The sequence below is a fragment of the Lepisosteus platostomus genome, chromosome 18, assembly GCF_059453375.1.
Source record: "Lepisosteus platostomus isolate fLepPlt1 chromosome 18, fLepPlt1.hap1, whole genome shotgun sequence".
NCBI lineage: Eukaryota > Metazoa > Chordata > Actinopteri > Semionotiformes > Lepisosteidae > Lepisosteus > Lepisosteus platostomus.
In genome coordinates this window covers 6,449,628-6,473,420 of record NC_142628.1, presented here as the reverse complement: position 1 = coordinate 6,473,420, position 23,793 = coordinate 6,449,628, and the positions used below count along the sequence as shown (strand labels likewise).

Genomic DNA, 23,793 nt, shown 5'->3' with positions numbered 1-23,793 from the left:
CCGCAGAAAACATCTGAAGCTCAGTCCCAATCTATTGGTGAAAGAACATGTTCCTCTGCTTCAGCATAGAAACAAAACAGTAACATTATCTCTTATTGCTTTCACTACAGTGCACTTTCTATGACAGGCTTATCAAGTAATACAAATACAGAAAGCAGGAGATAATAAAAATGATTTAAGGGAACAGTGTTAAAGACTTTTCACAGTGTAAAGAAGGAGCCAATTAAAGCAGGTAGGCTTTCAAAGAGAAAATCTGCCTGCTAAGTGGAACAACAAATGCCTTTACCAGTCCTACCAGTCTGCCTGCTGGATCTGGCCTGGCATAGGAGGGTCACAGTTTGAGATGTGGGTATAACATTCTTCATCGTTATCTCTTTTTTTTAACCAGCTGAAGGACACAAGGATAGACGGTACAAGAATGCTTACCGAAAGGAAACTAAAGCAAGATTCAAACAAGAAAAACGGGTAAAGAGGATTATGCTTTGCTGCTGTTTTCACAAGAACAGCCAACAACAAGAACATACATTTTCAGCAATCTTTATAAAATACATTTCCTTTTCTTCTTATTGGACATTACAAATTACAGGGAAAGGGCTCAGATGTCCAACACATTATGGATGTCAACTCAATTGGTTGTGGTGTGGTATACTTTATGTTTCCTGGGTTCAAACCTGGAGAGTGCAGTTAATTTAAATGCATTTGAGGTTAGTGGGACGCCAGACCACTGTCAAGAATATGGGCTGCACCTGTCAGTTTTGCCTGGTTGACCTCAAGGTTGGTTAGCAAGAGGCATGCATAGTCACAACAAGAACCTGTCATAAAACTGGCACTTGGAAGTAACAGAATCACCCACTGCGCTCATGAGCACCAACGCAATAAGTGCCTCATCACAGAAAAATAGCTAAACTGAAAGGAAAATACAGGAATTACAAGCTATATATTGCTGTACTGCATTGGCTTTCAGTCAGCTTGGCAAAGCGGACAGAATTTAACTTTTAAATCACAAGCTGCTAAAAGATTGGAAATGTGGAGACCTTTCTGCCCAGCATCTCACAAAGGATAAAGCAGCAGAATGCAGCTAAGGGAGAGTCAGTGGCAGCCTGTTCTCAAAAAGAACTCAAGCTGGCATGTGTCTTTGATATACCTGGACTTTAAACTTTGAAGCACGTCAACACAACCCCAGAAGGTATATTAAAAAAAGATCAAATATTTAATAGATGGGGTGTAGAGACAACCACTGCTATCCTCTCACACCATTAACAATATTTACAAGCCAGTAAAGTACTCAAAAGAAATCTGACAACTGCCTGAAGATTTGACGGTACTTCCATCTAAATGAGATCTTGTTTATTTCAGGAGGTGCCACTGGGCAGAGTTCAAAGAAAAGGTTATGAATTACTTTCCAAGTTGGATCCTTTCTTGCCTTTCTGGTCACCCTTGTCATTAGTTTTGCAGGGCTCTCACTACAGCCATTTGCAACACGCTGTTGACCCCAGCTGTTTTCCACACTGATCTTCTCCATGAAAAATATTGTCGAAGAAAAATTTGAAGAATGTTTCCTTACAAAAGCAAGCAATAACTAGCAAGCTTAAAGGTCACATTAGATGCAATTATTCAAATTCAAATCTATTCAAATTCAAAGCCCTATAATCACAAGAGGGCTTAGGTATTTTACAGCACTAAAGATAACAAACAATGTGTACAGTACATCAAATATCTATACATTTATACATCTTTTCCCTATACAGCAATTACAATTTGTGTTTTGTTTCTAAGAAACCTCACCTTACTAAGACTGCACCAAAATAAATGCACAAAAAAAAATGTTGCACACTTTTGATAGCTTCTATTGAAGAGCACATTCGTTACAGGGTAACTGCTTGCATTTTTTGGTCTTTATTGAGGTTTCATCTTCTATTTCACTTACTCAAGAAGACATTTTAGCTACAGATTTTATCTTTCAATAGTATAATAAAGTCAGCCCACGGAAACGTAGCACACTCAAACATACTGAAAAGACACTTTGAGAGCAAAAAAACCTCCAAACTGGCTTTTATTCTTACCTGTTGAAAAGACTCACAACAGGTTCTTTCAGTCCTCATTTGCTGGCAATAAAAGGCACAGCAGGAGTCACACTTACAAGAGTCAAGTCACTGAGTCACAATTTTAAAATAAATCATGAAATCCATGGAGGTCCAGACAATACTGGAAGGAAGGCCCCTGAAGCGTTTTCTACCCCAGTCAGTCTGTATACCCCTGGTACTCTGCAAATGCAGAATGGGGGAGGAAGTACAAAGACTTTTACTACTTTTGAAGTAGGATGTCATTAAAAATGCACTTTCAAAACTACACTTCACTGTCATCAAAAAGTTCCACAAGCTTACATTATGCTTTTCAAAATAAATCCCTAAATTATAGTTTACATTGGTACATGAGTGATAATTAGACTTAATTACGTAGGATCATACCCCTGTGCTGCCGAGATGCTTCGTTACAGTACCTGGATAACTCATTTCATACTGAGGTGTTGCCATCTTCTGTCTCATTATCATTTTGCTGTTAAAACTTGAACAATTCAGAGGAACCATGTAACAGATTCTACAATAGGGTGGATTAGGAGTGCCACTCTTTGGCCATATAGCATGAAAACACCCATGTTACCAACATTACAGGCCTTCATTTGCAAGACTGGGAATACTCCATGTGAAGGAATGAAAGAAGGCGTAATTTTAAATCATTCTACTGCTTATTAAACAATATCCAACGCAGAAGTACAGGTCAACAGATCATCTGTGACTGTTGCCGGTACATGAAGTGTGTATGTGTCCAGACTTTGCACATTTGTAAACCGAGAATGAAATGTTTTTGTTTCTAGGGCCTCTAGTCTCAGTCCCAGAGATCTCCCAAAGGATCCCAAACCCACGACTGAAGTCACCCCTGCTATAAACCGTACCTACTTCAGCTGAACTCATTTCCCACCAATTGTTATATTGAGGATTTACAAGTATTCCACTGTGTCAAACAGAGTCCAATAATTCCAATACAGTCACTTTGCTTTTTTAAAATTCCACAACAGTCTGTATTGAAGATCTCACTTCTTTTTTTTCTTTTACCCATATGCCCAAACAATGTGAGTAACTCCTATACACATAATTGCCATGCAGTTCACATCACAGATTTGGCAGACTGGAGCTGGAATGAGCACAGTGAGCCTGGCTTGAACAGACTTCAAGGGGAACACTGCTTCAGTACACATCTGAAAAGGCACGGTGGCAATTTGCTGCAAAAATAAAAGCCAGCTTAAATATGGCGCCTTTGTTTCCTTTAAAGGAATTCAAAATGAATGGCAACCATTAAACAAATATACTTCATGAAATAATTTTAGGACATTCATATCAACGTCCCATTCAACGTCCCTCCCATTAACAAAGCATTCAAATGCAGATTACAGAATCTGAATGTAGAATTTAATACCAATGACTAGACTGGGAGACCAGCAAGGGGCTTAATCAGTAAAGTCGCTCACCTGAGCGCAGGTTAAGCTGAACCATACCATGTCCACAGAGCACGGCTTCGAGCCTGGGTCACGCCGCTGACCGAACATGACTGGGTTTCCCCAAGAGGATATGCACAATTGCTTAGTATCTCCAGCAATAAGGCTGGAATCAGTCTGTTAGGCTTCTCTTAACCCCCTGCATAAAAGCAGACAGTAATACAGTAATACAGTCTTTGAGGAATGTCCTCCAATCTACAACGAACCCCCCCATACATCACTGTGTATCACGTCCACATGGATGAAGAGTCTCAAAAGGTGGGTGGGTTGGAGCTGTCTGTCTGTGTTGCTATGCAGGTGCCAAAATCATCGCTGTGGGCCATAACATAAGAAAACCAGCAATTCCCAACTGAGTTGGTATATGATGAAAAATAATTGGCAATTCTAAATAAAAAAATAATAATACTCCTTGTGGAAAAAAATAAAACTCAAAAGTGAAGTAGCCCTATCGCTGCCTTATTAAAGTCATGTCTTTAGTAAGGCAGTGTGAGCTTTTGCAGTAGTGTGCATTGTAGCCTGTGGCCACCTTCTTGCGTAGGAACTTTTTCATTTAGAAAATTAATTCCCCTTTTCTCTTATGGCAGTATTGACTCTGCTTATCATTACTAAAATGATTATGAATTAGAAAATGCTTGTATTTTTATCAGGAAAGTCACCTTGGTCTCTAGCAGCTTTGAGATACAGGACTATTTGATGCTTCTTAATGTAGCAAGTCTTCTTAATGCAGAGACGTTTAGCAAGTCCAACAGCTGGAATCTGATTTGTTTTAGTGGCATATCTCCACATTCCATATAGGCACAACTGAGCTAGGTAGAAAGGACATGGATTTCTATATACCTTTGCCTATTCTACAAATTGCCCACTAGATATCACTTGAGAGAAGCAGTCTGCAATTAATTAGAATCCCCCTATGGCACTTCTCACTTGTGTGGTGCTCTTATACTGGCAATCTGCGTCACTCTGTGGAGTCAATTCTGCTCGGATTGCTATTTACTTTGCTTACCCATCATTCATGTAAAAATAACTTCTGAATATGCCTCACCAAGGTGACGAGGGGCATCAAAGCGAAAGCAAATTAGCAGTACACTGCACTGAAAAACCAGACTGTCACTCAAATTCTGGAAAGCAAGTCTCTGCAGAAACAAGAACCAAGCAACACCACAAAAAATCCACAGAGCAATTAACTGATTAGCCTCTCCAGGAAGAAACAGAAAATTTCAAATGTTTAAAATGGCCGTTTGACAATTCAGCCATATTTTCTTTGCTAGTTTATTAAAAGCATAAAAAGGGTTTTTAAACAAAAACTTCTGATTCAGTTGTTTCTGCAACACTTTCAAAATGCAAGATATCTTCACAAACTCATCATGTTCAGTGATCACGCATGTAAAAACAATGAGGTGAATCAATCTTATTTATCATCTACAGCACAGTTTTTTTAGAGTGTACTACAGAGTAGTATAGTGTAGCAACAGTGATGGTTTAAATGTGCATTTTTCAGCTAAGGCCAACAGAGATTTTTTAACAACCCATTACACTGAAGACATCATCAGAAATGGGAGCGAAACCTGCTGCAAATTTACAAAAGCATTTTCTTTTACTTTTGATTCCCCTCTAAAAATTAAGGACTATAGCAAAAAAAGCTAAGATGTAACCTTAACGTACAGAGCCATGCACAGCTGGTCTGCAACACCTATAAGACAAAAATGTGGATGTTTTCCTGGTGTACAATAGAGATTTCAGAGCCATGCAAGAGTGCGTAAAACCATCGTGCTGGCAGTGGTCCAAAATAGCATCTCAATCACATGTATCATTCCAACCCAGCCTGAACACTAGTGCAAGATGGAAATTCCACTGCCAGATCTCCAGAGCATTTTGTACTCCTACACCACTGAAGCATCTTGCAGCTAATTAATTCATTGTACCCAGATTCCAACACAGGCATGGAGCAGACAAAACCAATTATAAGTTAATGGGAAAAATGAAGAAAGACATAGCTGTCTGAAAAGGATGTGAAATTAAATACACCATGGTAACTGAACACCTTTCTTTGTAAGCCTTCAATAGCAATTCCAAGATACATGCTCATTTAGTTAAAGGAGACGATGGATTTTTCCAGTGCCTTGCACAAGCGAAGTCAACAGTTCACTGTTCATCAGGAAATTGTACCGAATGACAAAGTGCTATTGTACTAATAAGACACAATTGTACCTTAATCCAAGCTATTCTTCCTTTGGGGCATATTAAATTGCACTTGGATTCCACTGCATACCAATATCTGTCTGTATGAAGAGTATTGGACAAACACCTTCAGCCAAATCAAGGCACATTTAAATACAGAAGAGTGTACTAATTGCTCAAACTGTATTTTAACAGTATCTGCTGCATGCTTACATTTAAACTTTTAATTATTCTTATTGTAATAGTATCAAGGCAAGAAAAAAAATCTCAGTCTCAAAACTAATTTAGACTCGAAAAGTTGATTCTGGGAGTTTTCAAAAGTCTGGACTTTAGAAGAAAGCAGTCCCTTTGATTTAGTGCTTTCTGCTTAATTACACTTTTCCAAGAAACTACCCCAAAAAAATCTAATCACACTCCTCAATTATACAGACTTAAAAAAAACAGCTTCTGTAATGCAGTGTACAAAATGCTACATGTCCACTGGGATAGATGTTAATGAATCCGATTTTACTACGGCTGCACCAGTTCAACAATCCCCTCATTGTGTGGATTTAAAACATGTCCAGTAACGTGCTGCCCCAGCAGCCGCCTGTTGTCACGGCAGTGGTATGTGTAGCTGGATCCCTTGCAGCCTGCTGGGTCTAGAACAGAGCTCTTCAGGAAGACCGGTGCCAGCAACGTTTCTCACACACAGAACCTTTCATCCCCACACAAATGCAAGTCAGGAGACAGAGGTTCACCATTTACAAAGCGTCAGCGAGATCATGTTTATTTTTCAAGCCAACCGCAGAACAGGACTGTGATTTCAACAGTACAGTACAACATCATAATAACACGCTTAAAGTGCATCATGTCAAATGTGTCATCAGTATTTATTTTTACGATTCGATATAATTTATATTTCAATATACTTATTGTAATATCAACAAACTGAAAAGATCAACACTTATGCTTAGCACAGAGTTAACGTTTACATGTTTGCAAGTAAATCATCACAAAATTCATGTTAAAATTCACTGCAGTTTGGCATCTTTAGATCTGCGGAATAAAAATGGAACTCGGCAAGAATAGTTCATGTTCCCAATTTATAAAACATGCGTAGGGAAAAAAGGCACCCAGGTGTTTAAACTTAAATTAAGCACTGTACTTTACAAGGACTGGTTTTCGCTCCAATTTCAAGTCGGCAAAACACAAATTTGGAAGTATGCATTCAGAGGCTGTACTGCTAAGCACATTTGAGCAGTGGCCATCAATATACAGACTGGATTGAAAAGCAAGCTCCTGCACAAATCAATATCCAGTCTTCTGCATCATTCAAGTGTAAGTAATGTTCCAGGTTAATGAATTGCTTCAGGTTACCTTGATACAGTTAAATGCCTTACCAAAAATGTGACCACCTTGAATGTACCTTTTATCTTCACAAGTAAACTTGTTATATGTAAGGAATTAGCTAATGGTTTAGAAATGCATGTTAATAATTAAACTACCAATATAGTCACCTGAGTACTCACAGGTCCACTTCCTCTTGCCTACACCTTTGGCCATCTTTTTTAAACAACAGCAACAAAAAAAATGGGCAGAAAGCAAAAGTTGATTTAACATTCAGCAAACAGAGCTTCACACAACACTCTTTCCAGGAAACTGGCTCTACCATTTGTTTTTCATCTTTCTCTCCAGAAACCTACTGTTCCTTCATTTACTAATGGCAGTGAAAGCTGACAAAGAGACAATGTTCAGTTTCAATGCCAGAATACAAGATCAAAACAGGAACCTCAAAGCCATTTAGAACAACAAATAACTTATTATTTTAGCAGCTCTGACATTTAGCCCTTCATATCTCTCTGTGCTTCACTGTTGCAGTTTAAGGTCTTTAAACATTTCCACAAGCGCACAGCACAATGACCCCCTTCATGTAGCAAACTATAAAAGTGTCACAGGCAACAAATTTTTTAAATTATTTTCGTTGACCTTTAAAACACACCATTGCAAAGCTAAAATCGTCTTCATTCTTTTGAACAGCCACCAGACAGCGTTAATGACTCTCGGTGCCTAGCACTATAAGCCTTATAAATTTCAAGCTTGAAAAATGAAACTATAAAAACAAAACAAGAGGAATAAGAAGGCTTAAAGTAACCAGGACGAGCCTAATGCCCTCTGAGACAGCCGAGTTAATTTTACCAACATAATAAGTGCTGGAACTGGAGAAACAGATATATTGGTTCTTAATATGCATGTAATTTTGGCCACGATTTTCTGCTAACTATTTCTGAAAACCATACTATCATTAGAGCATCTCATTTCATTTTTTTAAGCTAACTTACTTCTCTGGCAACCACCAACTGGTAAACATCTCTGTCACAGTTTCAATTTTTAAGACATTTGCATGGAAATTATCTATAATTGCCCAAGGTATACAGTCATCATACAGCAGCAGTTATTATATAAACCCTGTATAATCATTTCCTAAAGCCTCTGACCAGTTTTGTTATAGCTGCAAGACAAGGCAGATGTTTAGCTCCTCAGAAATGTGAAATTGACTTTACTGCATGACAGCACAGCACTCTGAGACACAACGACACCCAAGCCGAATGCCACCCCCTCCAGAGGTATGGTACTGACATTCAGACAGTTGTATATTTCTCCCTGCACAGAGACCTGCTTATTTGTAAACCAATTACTAAGGAATTCAGCTCCTCAAGCCTAATAAAACATAGGAACAATTAAAAATGAAAGCAGGCCTTCCGGCTCATCTTCCCATTTGCTGATTAGTACCCACCTGATCCAATGATCTCATCCAACCCTTTCTTTAAAAAAGCAAGGGTATCAGCTTCATCACGGCTAGCTAGAAGACCCCCACGACCCACTAGATAAAGAAGTGCCTCTTGTTTTCGACTGGAAATGCACCTCTACACTACTTGTGTCCTCTGGTGTGCGTTTCACTGTTCATTTTAAAGAATTGTGTTTACTGTCGATGCCTTACGCCACCTCGTAACCTTCACTGTTCGAGACTAAAAAGGTACAAATCCCTTGGCATGCCAGTGTAGGACATAAGCTACACTTAAGCTCTAGAACGTACCTGCTTGCTCTTCCTCTTATCGATTCCAGAGCAGCAATATATTTTCTGCAACATGGTGACCAAAATTGTACAGGATAGTCTAAAGGAGGCCTTACTAGTGCATTACACAATTTTAATATTACATCCCTTCATTTAACTACGTATCCTAACTTTGTTTTGTTATTGCTTTACCACATTACCTTGAAGATGTAAATGATGCATCAACATCATGTACTGTACACACATCAAATAATAATAAAAATAGATTTCTTACACTTATGTAGGACTTTTGCTGGACACTCCACTCAAAAGGCTTTACAGGGGATGGGGACTCCTGTCCACCACCACCTCAGGATGATGTCCTAAGTCTTTCAGAAATAGCTTTAACTACCTGCATTGAAACTCTGGACTTTTCTGCATTCATTCTCACCTTCCAGGTGTTTGCTCAGTCTTGAATTGATTGATTAAGTCTCGTTATTGCACGTACATAAGATACCTGAAAGTCTCAACACATTAACTCCACTGTTATAGTGGAAGTGGAAACTTTAGTGCTTGATAATTACAATGACCTGTTGTGTGATAATGCTAGTACAACGATGGTCTCTTTATGCTGATGCTACAGGGAGAATGCTGGACCAAAATTAATCCAGTACTCAATTTGAAAAAATATCCATTTCTTCCCCACAGCAATATCCACCAATATTTCCAAATTCTATCTACCCATGCATTTAGAGAGAAAAGGGGGACAGGGACCAATTTTCTATTATAGAAACAGAGAGTTAATGTTTATTTAACCTTCATCTCTGTTTCCCTTTTCAGTTTATTTCATTTGTGTTTGTTTTTGGAATTCATGTGATCAAATCTCAGAAATTCTATCAACTAAGACCCCCCCCCGTGCTAACATTCCTTTCATACTCTTGCAAACCGACCACAAAAGCACTCGATTGAGTTTCATCCCTGCTTTCACCACACAGGCCTTCAGTCTGCTGTTAATTGCCCCCAGAACAAAGGCTTTCATGAACTGATTAAAAAGGATACTTTGTGACCCTAACACTAGGAAACAGGTGACTCACAATCATTTAGAAATTGCTCAGTTTAAAAACAGTCACCTTAATAGATTACCTCCTGCTTGTGTTGAACCATTAATGCTCTGACTAAACTCACATTAGCAGAACAAAATGACTAATTAGCATAAAACCTGAACAACCATTTGCAAGTAATCAGAAATACTCTAAGCAAGCACCTGCAAACAGTCATATTCAAAATACACTGCCCTGCACATGAAACACGGCAAATTCCAGCCTGATTTAAATCCCAACAATATCTAAAATTAGTCCAGATCCTTGAACCAAAATGTTGTCATATATATAATACCTACCAAATGATAATTACTCCCCTCTTTCTAAAAAAAGTTTAAGAACAGTTATACTCAGCAGTTTCACATTAAATTGTAGCAGTATATGGAAAGATAAAATTAAGAATCTTGGAACACGAACATCTGACAACTGTAGCGAATTTTCTGAGCCTGAAGTAGAGATAAAACGTCACCTGTAACACACCTGTCTTTACTCCTGAATGATGTGGGGGGAAAAAAACTGCCAGTATGGCCTACCCCAATATAAAAATATAATGTTCGTAAAATATTTGACAGCAACAAGAATTAACAAGACAAAAAGTAAAGACAAGAATTGCCCACTGTGTCATGGATTTATCTCCATGAACAGGGGAATAACCGATTCCCTCACTCAGTCAGGCTGCAAACTCGCCTCAGGAACGTCAAAATAATTAGATGGGAAACAAGCTCAGGAATTTTATATCAGCTCAACGTATTTGTGTAAGGGATTAAAAAAGAATTCACATATAGGATTAAAAAGCACACCCATATTAGACTGTTCTGGATTATGGGTTATAATCAAATATGTTTTGAATCCAACATGATTAAAATTGAAAAGGGGACAGTTCTTAGGGAATTGAGTTCCATAAGCCATTATGAAGAGCCAGAAAACAAAAATCTAAATCAGATGTACCAGAATGATGATGTAATAGACCAGCACATTCCAAACACTGGCTTTACTGATAATTCAATAAAGGGTTTCATGGGATAGATACACGCCCTTAAATATTCAAAGCAAATTCTTACAAAATTGTGAACACAACCTTAACGCACTATTATTTGTTCATTAGTCGTTACTTTCCACCTCAGCAAGTAGTACACAACCAGTGGTCTATGTGAAATGAAGGCACATCTCCAGAACTAGAGGCTTTGTTTTCTTACTTTGTTGAGCCATCGTGGGCATCAGAAAAAGTATAACGATCAGTAAGACGTAGCTTGCGAGATCAAGTCCATGATGACATTTACTGGCAGGTCACTGGAGTCAACAAAAAAATTCAGTCATATGAAACTGGATGGAGAATGAGACACCCTAAGGTTGTACTTAATTGCATCCAGTTGCAGAAATGATTGTGGAAAGAGTTACAGCTAATTTGCATTTTGCTAAAACTGAAATCACAATTGGAAGCTTTTTCTAAACTTGTGTAATCAGATCTCTTTTCCTTTTGTGTTTTCTGAATGTTCCAAAATAAACTGACCAATATAATTAAAAAAAAACATCTATTTGTTTTAAAGCACAAGAATGCAAGCCAATTGTATCCCCGCACTAACAATGCAAGAATAAGTTCCACACTGAATAATAATAATTGCACTTATGTAGTGCGTTTCATCCTAAAGCACTTTAAATAGACCCCTTTCATTCATCAGTCGTTATAATTAATAATAATTCCTTACACTCATATAGCTCTTTTCTGGACAAACCACTCAAAGCAATTTACAAATAATGGGGGCCAGCGATGTGCAGCACCACCTGGATGATGCGATGGCAGCGAAAGTGAATCCGTACACTCACCACACGTTAGTTGTCACTGGGGAGGAGAAAAGAGTGCTGAAAGTGATTCATAGATGGGGTTATCAGGAGGCCATGACTGTTAAAGTGCATGGGGAAATTTGACCAGGACGCCAGGGTAACACCCCTACTCTTTTCAAGAAACACCCTGGGATTTTTAATGACCACTAAGACTCAGGACCTAATTTTCATGTCTCATACCTAGGACGGCGCTTTCTTTACATAGTCTCCCCATCAATATAATAGGGCATTAGGACAGTGTGAGCGCCACCTACTGGGCCCACTAACACCTCTTCTGACAGCAGGTAGAGAAGGGAGAGATTGCTTCACCAACTGGATTAAAAAAGAAACTTGGTTAGACTGTGCAAGCCCAGAAACGTTTGCAAGGACAGAACCTCCTACGGCACAGTGTTCCTTGTCCCCACAACCCATTACAGTTCAGGAATTCTAGTCCTGATAGAAGAGCACCACCTACTGGGCTTCCCAGGCCTGCTGGGATCCCACTACAGGCCTACCGCTGTATCCCTGTATCACCAGTTACCTTTTGTTCTTTGTTTTGAGGCAGTTTGTTTTAGAACAGAAGTTGTTTGTTTACAGCTTTCCCCATCTACACACAGATCACTGCACATGCCATCAAGACTCCTTGCAGAGCATCTGCAGCTGACTGCTACAGGGCGTCATTTGTTAAATAATCATTTTCCTGCAGAAAAGTTAACAAGAATAAATGACTTCTTATTTGCATTTATACATTTTGGAATATTAAAAAAAAGACTTCTCTGGCACACTCCCCTCCTCATCCAATCCAGAGCAATTACTGTTTGCCTTCCAAAACAAACAAAATAATCTGTAAAAGAAGCTCCTGTCACATGGTCCCAATTTTACAGCAGTTCTTCTGTACACACAGATAAGCCGTTTCAAACATGTTCTGTAGTCCTGCTGCTCAAAGAGCATGTGACCAGGCTTCTTCTAAGCCAAACCTGTCTTCAGCTAACCATCGCAATTGTGCAAGCATTGACACAGTAGAGTATGGGGCAGTCTTCTACATGGGTTTGTGAATGAGGTCCACGTCTCCTCTGCACATTTAACATGTATGAGTTTACTCATTTGAAATAGAACATTTTCACCAAAACTGCACTTTTAAGAACAGAAAATGTACACCAACTGGACACTTATTATGGAACAACAGACAATTGGTCACTATTTTGCACACCAAAATGACATGTAAATTTCCCAATATAAAAGCAATTACATGGCTAATAAATTAATCTTCTTAAAAGCACAGAAACCAAGAAGAAAACTTATTGGATTTTTTTTTAAAAAAGGTTTGGAATGTCAATTTGAAAGTTTAAGGCTGCATAAAAAACAATAATTCCTACTATATCTAAAATGTCAATGTGAAAAACATGGAATCAGGGTGACATGAAATGCAATGCAAATATTATCTCATCTTTGTTCCAATATAAATTTAATGCAGAATAACAAGATGCTATCTTATTTCTACCCCGGCTTTCTGTAGGTGAAATTAGCGATCACCAGCAGGCAAATGCTTGCATTTGTGAACTGTACAAAACAATCTTATTGGTCAGGTATACGACTACTGCATAAAAAGGCCTTTCAATAAAAGTAAAGAACTCTGAAGGAGGAAAGACTGAAAGTAATCATCTGTTTTGGAAATTGACAATAGGAAAAGCAGATGGAAGCAAACAGGTTCTAAAAGTGAAAGAAGCCTTTCATGTGCATCAGGTAACCTTTGCTTTGTGATCTGATAAGGTACTAAAAGGGGTGGATGTAGTTTACATTGAGGTTATCCTTTCAAGAGCAAAACAAACTGAATAAACACAAATCCCTTATAGATCTGTCACACCCTCCCCTCCCCAGTCATACAAGACATGCACTGAAAAAAACATTCCTCAGTGACCTTAGTCAAGGGCATCTTAAAATACATCTACCTCAATCTGGATCTGGAAAGAAAACTACAACGAGGGAAGCAAATTTCCAAAAGATCAAGAGATCTATTTTGGGTTGCTTTTTGTCACTGTCAGTTACACATCACCAAGATAGGTGCCCCTTAACCAGTAGCACTGTGTAGGAGTACCTACATACAACAACCACCCGACAGTCAGGTCCATGAACCTTATGTACTTCCAAGCAGACCATGACCATACAGGAAATCTCAAACCCAAGCCCTAGACTGGATCAACTCGGGTGTAGTGAAATCACCTTTCAGCCCTAATTTGGCTCATATACTGTAATATACCCCCACTCCCCTTTCGGTCACGATCTTAACAAGATTCCCTCAGCCTGAACCAGCAGCCAAAATTCCTCTGTCCATCTCCCTTCCCAACAGAGCGTACCAACTCCATCTCCGACTGGGAGTGCAAACCATGCATCTCCTTTCACTTATCTAGACCCCAGCCAGTTTGCCTGGGACGTGCTTGGCATGATTACCCTGTCGCCCTCACCCCAGGTTAATGACTGCACGATACAGCCCTTTCATGATTTTCTTAGTCGGGCAGGTTCAGAACCAACAGCACTCACTGCCACTCTGAGTCTATGGATCCTTCTATTGCCTCTGTGTATGAATGCCTGCATTTAATTACACTCTAAACAGACCTTACACCACCCTTCAGCAAATTATATCCACACAGACAGCTTGAACTAGTAACTTTACTGTTACAGCCCTCATACGGGCTCAGGGGAACACGCGAGCTTCCCTCCAATAAACGTGCTCAACAAAGACATCTCCCATTTATCAAGCTGGGAGTCCCTCAGTACCAACACCAGAGCCAGCACTGTTTGGAAGAGTAACACAACGGACAGTAACATCACTACAAACTCACAGGTGCACCATCATCAAACCAATGGTGCACCATCATTTTAGCAAGCCCTGTGAATGGAACAGTCACTTACTAACGGCATAACCCAGTCATTCCTAGACTATGGGGAACCATGGAGTTAAAACAAACAAACAGCATTACTTTCAATAAAGTCAGACGTACCAGCATGTCTTTGTCAGACTATCAGTGCAAAGACCTGTTTTGCAGAACAAAGACATACCACATTAATGCACTACCCAGGATTGCAGGGAAGCCAGTACCTATCCCAGCGAACAATGGGTGCAACACAAGCTACACCCTAGACAGCATGCCAGTCAATCTCAGGGCACACAGACACAGGGCCAATTTTCCCAGAAGCCAATGAAGCTACCCGTCTGCTGTTGGACTGTGGGAGGAAACTGGAGCACCCAGAAGAAAACCACGTGAACAGAGGGAGAACATAGACGCTGATCGTACCCAGGTCAGAAATTGAGCCCAGAGCAATGCTACCCCCTGCATTACTGTGCCACCCAATACACTACCAAACAAATTCAAATAACCTGAACAAGCCATTGAACCACAAATATATTTATTCTGCCAATTATAACTTGCTTCTACAGTAGCTTAAAACTTGGTACTGTTCCAGATGGACTGTACTGTTAACACTGCTAATGGACTCGAACAACGCTGAAGACGAGCAATTGTTTCTGGTGTATGGCACTTCACAGCTGTCTCATTCGGATCCAGCACTTGTTTCAAATGACCCACAACAAATATTTACCTCTGTAAAAATTCATCAGCCCCCAGAGAAGAACAAACACAGAAAAACATCCTGTGTTTATTTGTGGATTTTTCTACGATGCCTGTTCTGTATGAAGAACAAATAAAAGTATTCACTTCACTCGGGTAAATCCGATTTCTCATTTTATAACAGCTAAGGAAAAAAAAACATTTTTAGCAATATGTGGAATAAAAAAAATGCAGCGTCATTTGCACTGTTACAATTGTCAGCAACGGTATAATGAAAACATCTCAAAGGAAAACAGAGCTACAGAAGCAAGGAGTAGTTTTTTTTTTTTACTGTACATCATGGGCACAGTGTCTGTCGACAGCTTGCATCTCACATCACATAAATTCCCTCAGTGTGTAATTAATTCAAAACTTTCTAGTCGGCTTCGCTTTTCTGTTAACTGTATTATTCCCTGCAATGAAAACTAAGTGCTCAGAGCCGGGTGCTATTTTTGTCCTGTATATCAGAAAGCTGATTTCCAAGAATGAAATATGTGTCGCAACAGGTTAGTGTTTGCTAATGAAATTAAAATATCTATGGGTCCCGAGTTCACTCAATCCAGACAGTATCTTGCGCAATAGTGCATACTAATTATTTAGTCAGTATTCATAATGCACTGCATTCCTCCGTTTCAGATAGCCAGGAAATCGTCATGATAGCACGACTCAAGGACTTCTTAAACTACATTTCTGCAGTTCCATACACACTTGTTTTTGTGTCCCAACTAAAGGCGTTGTTGAACTTCACATCAGGGTTAAACGGAATGGCTATAGGCAAATAAACATTGTCTTTAACAGTTGACAACGCATTCATTTATTTTGCTAAATATACAAATAATAACTAGTTGGAAAAAGTCACAAACGCTTTTTTAATACGCTGTACCTAGCTGTTTGTTAGTATTCATGTTTATAAATACTTGCGCCGAGCTGCTACATTGTTGTTTTCATGCGCTATACTCGGAAAAACTAAAAGTCCAAAGTTTTTTTAAATGTATTACCTCAGAGCAGGCAAATGTAACTTTCTGCCGCGTAACCAACATCAAATGTATCCAACGTTTTAACAGTATTTGTATCCGACACAGGGAACTGTCCAGTCTATTCTAACTCCCCTGCACAATTCTATACAGAAAGAACTCCCCAATGAAGACGACTGTACTGCACAATGCCACCACAGCCCAAACTACAAACTTGATACGGGAACTAGTTGCGTTGGTGTGGGTGAGCAAAGGAGTGATAAATCTAGACTTTGAACCACAGTTCACCCCTTGTGTTTAACACGGCCGACAAGCAAACTTGCGCTTTCTCCTTATAGCCCTTCATGATCACGCACTTGAATTACGGTCGCAAAGTACAAGACAATACAATTCCACAAACTACAGAAAGTGAAAGTCAGATATAACCAGGAGGACCCCCCCATCTTTAACTCTCATTCATTACGCTAGCACCTTCTAGGTAACTGAGCTGTAACTTGAAAACATCTTGAATGCAACAGGTTGCAAAAACATATGCAGTCGCTAATCGAACAGGGGCTTCACAGCTCTGATTAGCGACTGCATAAGATTGAAATTCCCAAAACTTGCGCAAGATGAGAAAGTACACTCACTTTATAAAATAACTGGCCCCTTCTTCTGTAAACCCTTCTTCCCATCCTCGCGGGAGATCTGGAGATAGAAAAGACCCAAAACAGAAAATTGCTTTTACGCGTCGGCGAACTTTTGTTTCTTTTGGTTTCGAAAAGGTACATTCTGGAATTCTATCACTCTTGGGAAAAGCCCAATCCTGATTTTAAAAAAAAGCCAGGTTTCTGACTTTTAAAACAACATACCTGATCGTATCATATGCCCCGAATTGACAGGTTCACCAGTTCGAGGATGAAGCCAAGTCGTGCTTCGAGTTTCATCACTGTAGGGGAAAGAACAAACAAAACACCTGTTACGGAACAAAGAAGTCCAAGAGCAACTGTCCAAAGCAATCTGTACAGCGACTCCTCGTATAGCTTCCAGGCAGAAGAAAAGTGCACGCTTACTTAATGAAAAACACCCTTCCGTCTTTGCAAACTCCATAAGACCAGTGTTCAGGTAAAGTATCCCGCCCGAGCGGAGCCGCCATGATCTTGGTTTGAAGTACTATTTCATTCTCTTCTCCGTGGAGTCTCCAGGGAATCCGAGACTCATTAATCACCACTAGGGCCGCTGCGCTCTTAAAGGGGCAGGTCTGGCTTTTTATGGTTGCGGAGAGTAGCAAGTCTTTGCAATCTTATTTTCCCAGCCGACAGAAAATAACTTCTTGGAAAACCGCATTCGGTTCTGGTGGATGGCGCGGCGCACAAAGCCAGTTACTGCCACCACGAATTGTAATTAGGGAATTAATGTCGCAATTGAACAGTCGGAACGTATGCTAAGGGATTTAGCGTTAATACCGCTAAAAATCTCTGAATTGTAAACATATCGCTGTCAAAAGTCCTAAAGCAACAAGGGCATTAAGTGGGGGGAGTTCTGCAAAATGTACGGTATTTAACTGGGGCACTAAATGTGAGGTTCAGATCACAATATACAGACAGAAGGATATTTCAGTAGTTGCGTGTCACTGCTGATCCAATAAGCGGCTTTATGCAGGCGAAAATATAGATAAATGCAATTCATTACAGGTCCAAGACTCTCTTTTTTCCGAATTGAAAGAGGAAGTATTTGTATAGTTGAATTTACTATTTCAGGTTGCCAAATGCAAATTGCACACCAAAGCTATCGAAAGCTAGTTTCTCTGCAAACATCTTTGACACACAAATGGCCAACCTGGGTGAAAAAAGTCATCACCTACTTTACATACCTTTCCAATTATTAGGAATAGAAAGAGTGTAGTTAAACAGTAAACCGCTCAACGAATTCAACAAACACCTCTGAAGAACGTTATGGGAATTATATCCTGGTTTCTTTTAAATGCACCTGAAGGTATACCTTTGAATTTTATGTCCTTTGTCCTTTGTGTTGCTAAAAGTGTTATAAAGCAAAGTTCCTTTCAGTTAGAGACTGCAGTCAGTATCAACAAAGGAAAAAAGGATTTTTCCCTTATTGAGTGATTATACTCAGGGTTCAATCAGATATACAGTAGGTAACACAAGAAAGGACACTCGTTTCTTTGATTTCAAAAACCTAGAGACATAAAACAGCATTTGAAGAATTCATGACTGAGATACTGTATATATATATGGTAAAAGGACATCAAAAAGGCTGGATGTAGAACAAGCCAAGAGGAAAACACTGTAAACTCTTTAAAGTTAAAGATGTGTGTCACTGACAGGAAAGATGAATGACATTGTATGACCCTGAAAAAGTTCAAGGACACAATCAAATTAGGTGAACGGCAAGGTTATGTTTCTGGTTTAAGTTATATGAAAAACAATTCTTGGAGAAATAATTCTTCTTCCAAACTCAAACTGGTATTTTTGTCACTTTATGACCAGTTAAAGTTGAAAAATGTTTGCAACAGAGTATCCTAAGGGTCCTGTAAACAGAGATTTCTACGCCATAGTTTTAGAGATGAACCCCAGTTGTATTATACTCCTTAAAGTAACATTCATTAGGGGTTTATTTTGTGAAAAACATCATCTCCTTGACAGCTTAAATAGATCTATTTTTTAAAGTACTTCCAAAACACACAGTCAGGCAGAAGCAACGATGTAATACCATTCTTTCTATGATCTCATTTGCGTTTCACTTGGGAAAAGTAATGCATTTGGGTGCGTATCTCTTTTTATACTTACGCTGTTTTATTATTGCTGCAGATAAAGAGTCATTTTTAAAGCACTAACATAAGCCGCCTTGATTTCTCAGAATAGCTCACATCGATATATGGCACCAGTCCTATTTATAGAGCTACAGCTCATCTAGCATGGTGTGTGGGGTGGAGACACGAGGCAGTGAAATACAGATAAGTTTGGGAAATATCTGATGCTGTCTTCCCGTTCATCTCTAGGACAAAACGAAAATACTGTACTGGAAAGAAGGAGAGATTTATTCAGAAACCCTGATGTGTATACAACTGTGCTGGTGTGAACATGATGGTTTAGTTCAGGCAGGTGCTGCTCATCACAGTGTGTTCTCTGAATCACACTGGTGTAACTATATATGGAGGAAAGTGTGGAGAGCAGCTCAGCATCTCACCTGCAAGGAACAGGCAGAGCAGAGTTGTCCAGTCCTGGTTCAGGATAGCCACAATCCAGCAGATTGTATGAGTCTGCCTTAAAGCAAAAATAATTAAACTCTGGTGAAGTTGTGCATTCTTTACTCCATGTACTTACATTTTTATCGAATCAACATTCTGACATCAGGGATGCCTTTATCATTTGATATCATATCCTGATGATCAATCCATGCTTGATTCATTACTGATACCTGATCACCCTTAAATCACCAATTTCTAAAACACTTTAAACAATTTTGTTTGGACCTCTTAAGCAGGTGCGTTCAATTCGATAGTTTAGAAAAACTGAAAAGCTGCCAACACTCCTTAGCTCTCGAAGATCACAGCTGGACACTCATACCTTAAGTTCCATTCATTCATTTTCTGAACCACTTTATCCAGAACAGGGTCTCAGGGTAGTAAGAGGCTAGCCTGGCAAGCAATGGGCGCAATGGGCACCCTGGATAGGAGGCTAGTCTATCGCAGGGCACACACAGACACACACACTCACATCAGGGCCAATTTTACAGAAGCAATTAACTTTTATTTCCCTGGACTTGCTGCTAGTCATCAAATAGCCAGAGAATATAAGATAAGAGTGGCAATCTTCATTTTGTGATAGCTAGAATCCTTGCAGTTTCCTGTTTTCTAGCATGACCTTACTGCAGATATAGAAATCTCAGATGGGCACTTTCTGATCTTTTGTCTGCCCAAAGAAGGGCAGAGCAAGGTTGTCGAAAACAGGAAACTCAGAAGCAAATGGCAAAATGTTACTAGCTACCTCCTTTAATTCCATAATTCTGTTTTGGGTCTTCCATAAATACCACCAAAAAGCTATTATCCGACAAAACAATTAGAGACCTGTGAAAAAGTGGATTGTTATACACAGATTTTCCTAGCACACAGTTTTCTCAGATTCAGAAAATGCACTACTGTTTATCAATGCATTCTATCCCTGAGAGAGGTCATTTTCTGCCTTCATTTGTGAATGGTAAGAGACATATGTCATTAACATATTAAATTAATTTACCTCATTAATTTAGGATAAGACATGCCCAGATAATGTTGTAACCAAAGCTGCCTCAGTCACGAGGACTATAGCCAAGTATCTTCACAATATCACTTGGGACAGAGATTTCTTGGGACCTCAATGCCAGCTGTTTTTGTTCCAGATGAGCTCTCTGAATTATTTCTTCACAACAGCATGATGTTGGCCAAGCAGCATTGGCTCATTATGTCTAGAATCAAAGTCCTGTGGGATAGCAGTTTAAATTTCACCCAGCTACTGTGTAAGCTCTTCAGAAAGAGAAGGTGATGTGCTGCCTGCACACACAGACGAGAAAATGAATGTCAATGTCTGAATCAAATTCACAGATGACATGCTGATACCCAAGTCTAGCCTATAACCAACCAATCTGATTAATAATAAACCTGTGCTGAACACTTTAATCTGGGTCTTTGTTGGAGTGGGAGGGCTTACATTTAAAAAAATCAAGCATAACATAAACTGCAATAATGGTCCAAACTGTTATGTGTCAATAAAGCAGCCCTGTATTGCTGTGGATAATGAAATAGATTTGAAAAATTATGGATTAGGCATGAACAGGCCTGTGGAAACTGTGTCCATATTATTAACCATGACCTTCAATATTGTTTGTTTTCTGCACTCCCAAAGGACAGTAAAGTTTTTCAGCCATGATCTGCTATACAGTACATTGCAATAATCTTTACCCTGCATCATGGTTAACTGCCCAGTTTTCTGATGCTATCCTGCAATTTTAACCAGACAGGGGGTACAGTGCTGTGTATCTCATGTCACTGCACTTTTCATAATTGAGGTTAAAGGAATGATTTTACTGGCAGACAAAGTGTACCTGCTTGTCCCTTCTCTTCTTTCCTTCAAGTCACAGTTAATGTACTTTTGTAATAGGATTGCCATTTACCTCTTTATGGCCTTATGCCTTTCACATTCTTTATAACTCAAATTTCTCTTCCCTGCATTATTGTAGCGCTTATCTTGGTTTAATTATATTATAAAATTCAGTGCAGTATTTCTGAAAAATCACGCAATTAACTACAATGACAGATCATTGGGTCACTCTCAGTGTAATGAATATTCTAGTGGATATATGATATCCAAAAACTCTTCTAAGAGAAAAAAAACAATTCAGTGAAAATCTTTGTTCATGGATAGGAGCTAAAAATATATGGATGGGCTTAATTTTAGTATAAGTAAATAACAACTATTTTTTGAAAAGCGCAGAAAACGGCTCTATAATAAGGCCTATACCATCAAACATCAGAGTGAGTAAAAAATATATCCCACTAAAAATCCCCAAGTAAAATAGTAAAGAGTGACAGATATTTCTGTCTGGTTTGGACAGCAACTGTTTTTTTTTGGCAATGCACAGCTGCAAATGAATTGAGGTGACTTTTGATTTAATTAGCAGCTCTCTATTAAGCAAAGATTTGAGGGTTCATTTAAAACGTAGTCATTTCCATCAAAGTGACACAATAAGTGTGGAGATATATGGTCATGGATCATTGTGGTCAGTCATTTATTTATTTGAAGACCAATAATTAATCTGGCTGCTTTGTTTTTAACTCATTCTAAGGCAAAATTTTACTTTTTGAATCACAGAGACCAAAACTGTACATGTACTATTATTAATAATCATACTTATAATTAATGAATAACATAATTAATAATTATGAACCACTAATATAATTTATGAATGGTGAGTAGTATAATTTTAGCATATCTAATTTCAGACCTGTTCAGGACTAGAGCTGCTCCAGAAATATTTATTTTCTGGACCAGCATACTAAACTCATATTCATAGACATAATCCTGGTGTCAATACAGCAATACTGTGTTTCTACAGTATTAAAGAACATATCCAAAGACAGCCTTCTGGAGAACATTATATTATTGCCCTAATTTCATACATGGTTCCGTGCATAACAAAGCAATCATTGTGAAGCCTCTCAAAAACAACAACCCCTTCAGGGAGAAGAGACACTGTGCAATAGCACCTCTTTTGATTGCTGTTTGAAAAATGACATACCCATACAGAATATTTATCCAGGAAAGCTGCTTAGTTAGAATTCACTGTTTGAAATATAGCACACGTTATCCAAACTCTGATGCATTATTGACCAGAAACAATTCCTTAATTCTTTAATTACTTCCCAGCTCACAATAGTTAGAGATATCTAGAAAAAGATAAATTAAGTATTTAAATTCCAGGGCCACTGTGAGATAATTACAGGTTTATGATTACATTTGAATAAAGTGCATCTTTGAAATGATGAAAAATACATAATTGATGTTTCCAGTCCAATGGACAGATTCTTTAGATTTCTACCACATAGAATGCGTTAGACTCGAGTATTGTATGAGCAAGGTGTTTGTGTTCTGGATGGTTGCACATACCAGATATATCCTGTAAGGAGTTGATCTCACCTGACAAATCTTTAAGCCACTGTTGTTAGAAATAACAATAACCACACCACAATCCCATTGTTTTCCTGCAGAGTTTTATCGGAGCATTGTTCTCCGCCTAAGATTCTCTTATCGGCAAAATGCACACCATGTCATATGACAGGCAACATGCAGACAACAATCCTACATTTAACTATGACTAAAAATGCATATCACTTTCCTTATTCCAGCAGTAGTACATGGATGTGTGCCTTCCTTAGCCCTAAGTTCAAGAAAGACCTTGATGATCTCTTTGCAGACCTCAGAGGTCGTTCAACATCATATGAAGACAGGTGGACATACCTGTAGCCAATAAAGATAACCTTCCTGTATCAGTTTTAAAATCTCTAAATTACTTAATTCTCTTATAAGGAAACCTGTACAAAATCCTCCAGTAAAATGTATTGTACTTTCATCTCAGTCTTTGTATCATTGTTAATTCATATAACATCTTTTTTCATACGAGAATATCCAGGAATCATGTCCTCCTGCACTTTGAGTACTGGAAGAACTCACAAAACCATATCATTCCTTAACCAATGAAGATCTTTTCCACCTGAGGGGAAGGAGAGATTTGATTTCTAATCCTCCGGGTCATGCATGCTATGGATTTCAAACTTTGCTGATCAAAAGTATTTCTGTGTGCAGTGAACATGCTTCCCTATCAATAATGCAGGTAGACAGGTCAGTTAAATCCTGAAACTAAAGCAGAAGCAGGCATCACAGAAGATGGGACTCTATAGCTGCAAGACATTCATAAACAGGGCACCAATCTCCTGTGCTTTGTCATCATATCTGTGCCTGGCTGTTTTGTTTCATCACTGGGCTCAGTGCTCAAT

At 38.9% G+C, this 23,793-nt stretch overlaps 1 protein-coding gene across 12 annotated transcripts in view; it reads right to left on the bottom strand.

Moving 5' to 3' along the window:
* The window catches only part of plekha7b (pleckstrin homology domain containing A7b), a 125,428-nt gene extending 107,953 nt beyond the window's left edge, over nt 1-17,475 (bottom strand). For 11 of the 12 annotated variants that reach the window (XM_088611219.1, XM_088611224.1, XM_088611220.1 and 8 more), the window contains exons 1-3: nt 17,318-17,475; nt 17,117-17,193; nt 16,895-16,952 (exon numbers count right to left, since the gene is read on the bottom strand). In XM_088611219.1, the coding sequence (XP_088467345.1) occupies nt 16,895-16,952; nt 17,117-17,193; nt 17,318-17,400 (218 nt within the window). In that variant the 5' untranslated portion in view covers nt 17,401-17,475. Of the gene's footprint in view, nt 1-16,289; nt 16,440-16,894; nt 16,953-17,116; nt 17,194-17,317 lie in introns of those variants that run through there. The other variant, XM_088611235.1, reaches the window with a different exon arrangement.
* Nucleotides 17,476-23,793: the final 6,318 nt, after the last annotated feature.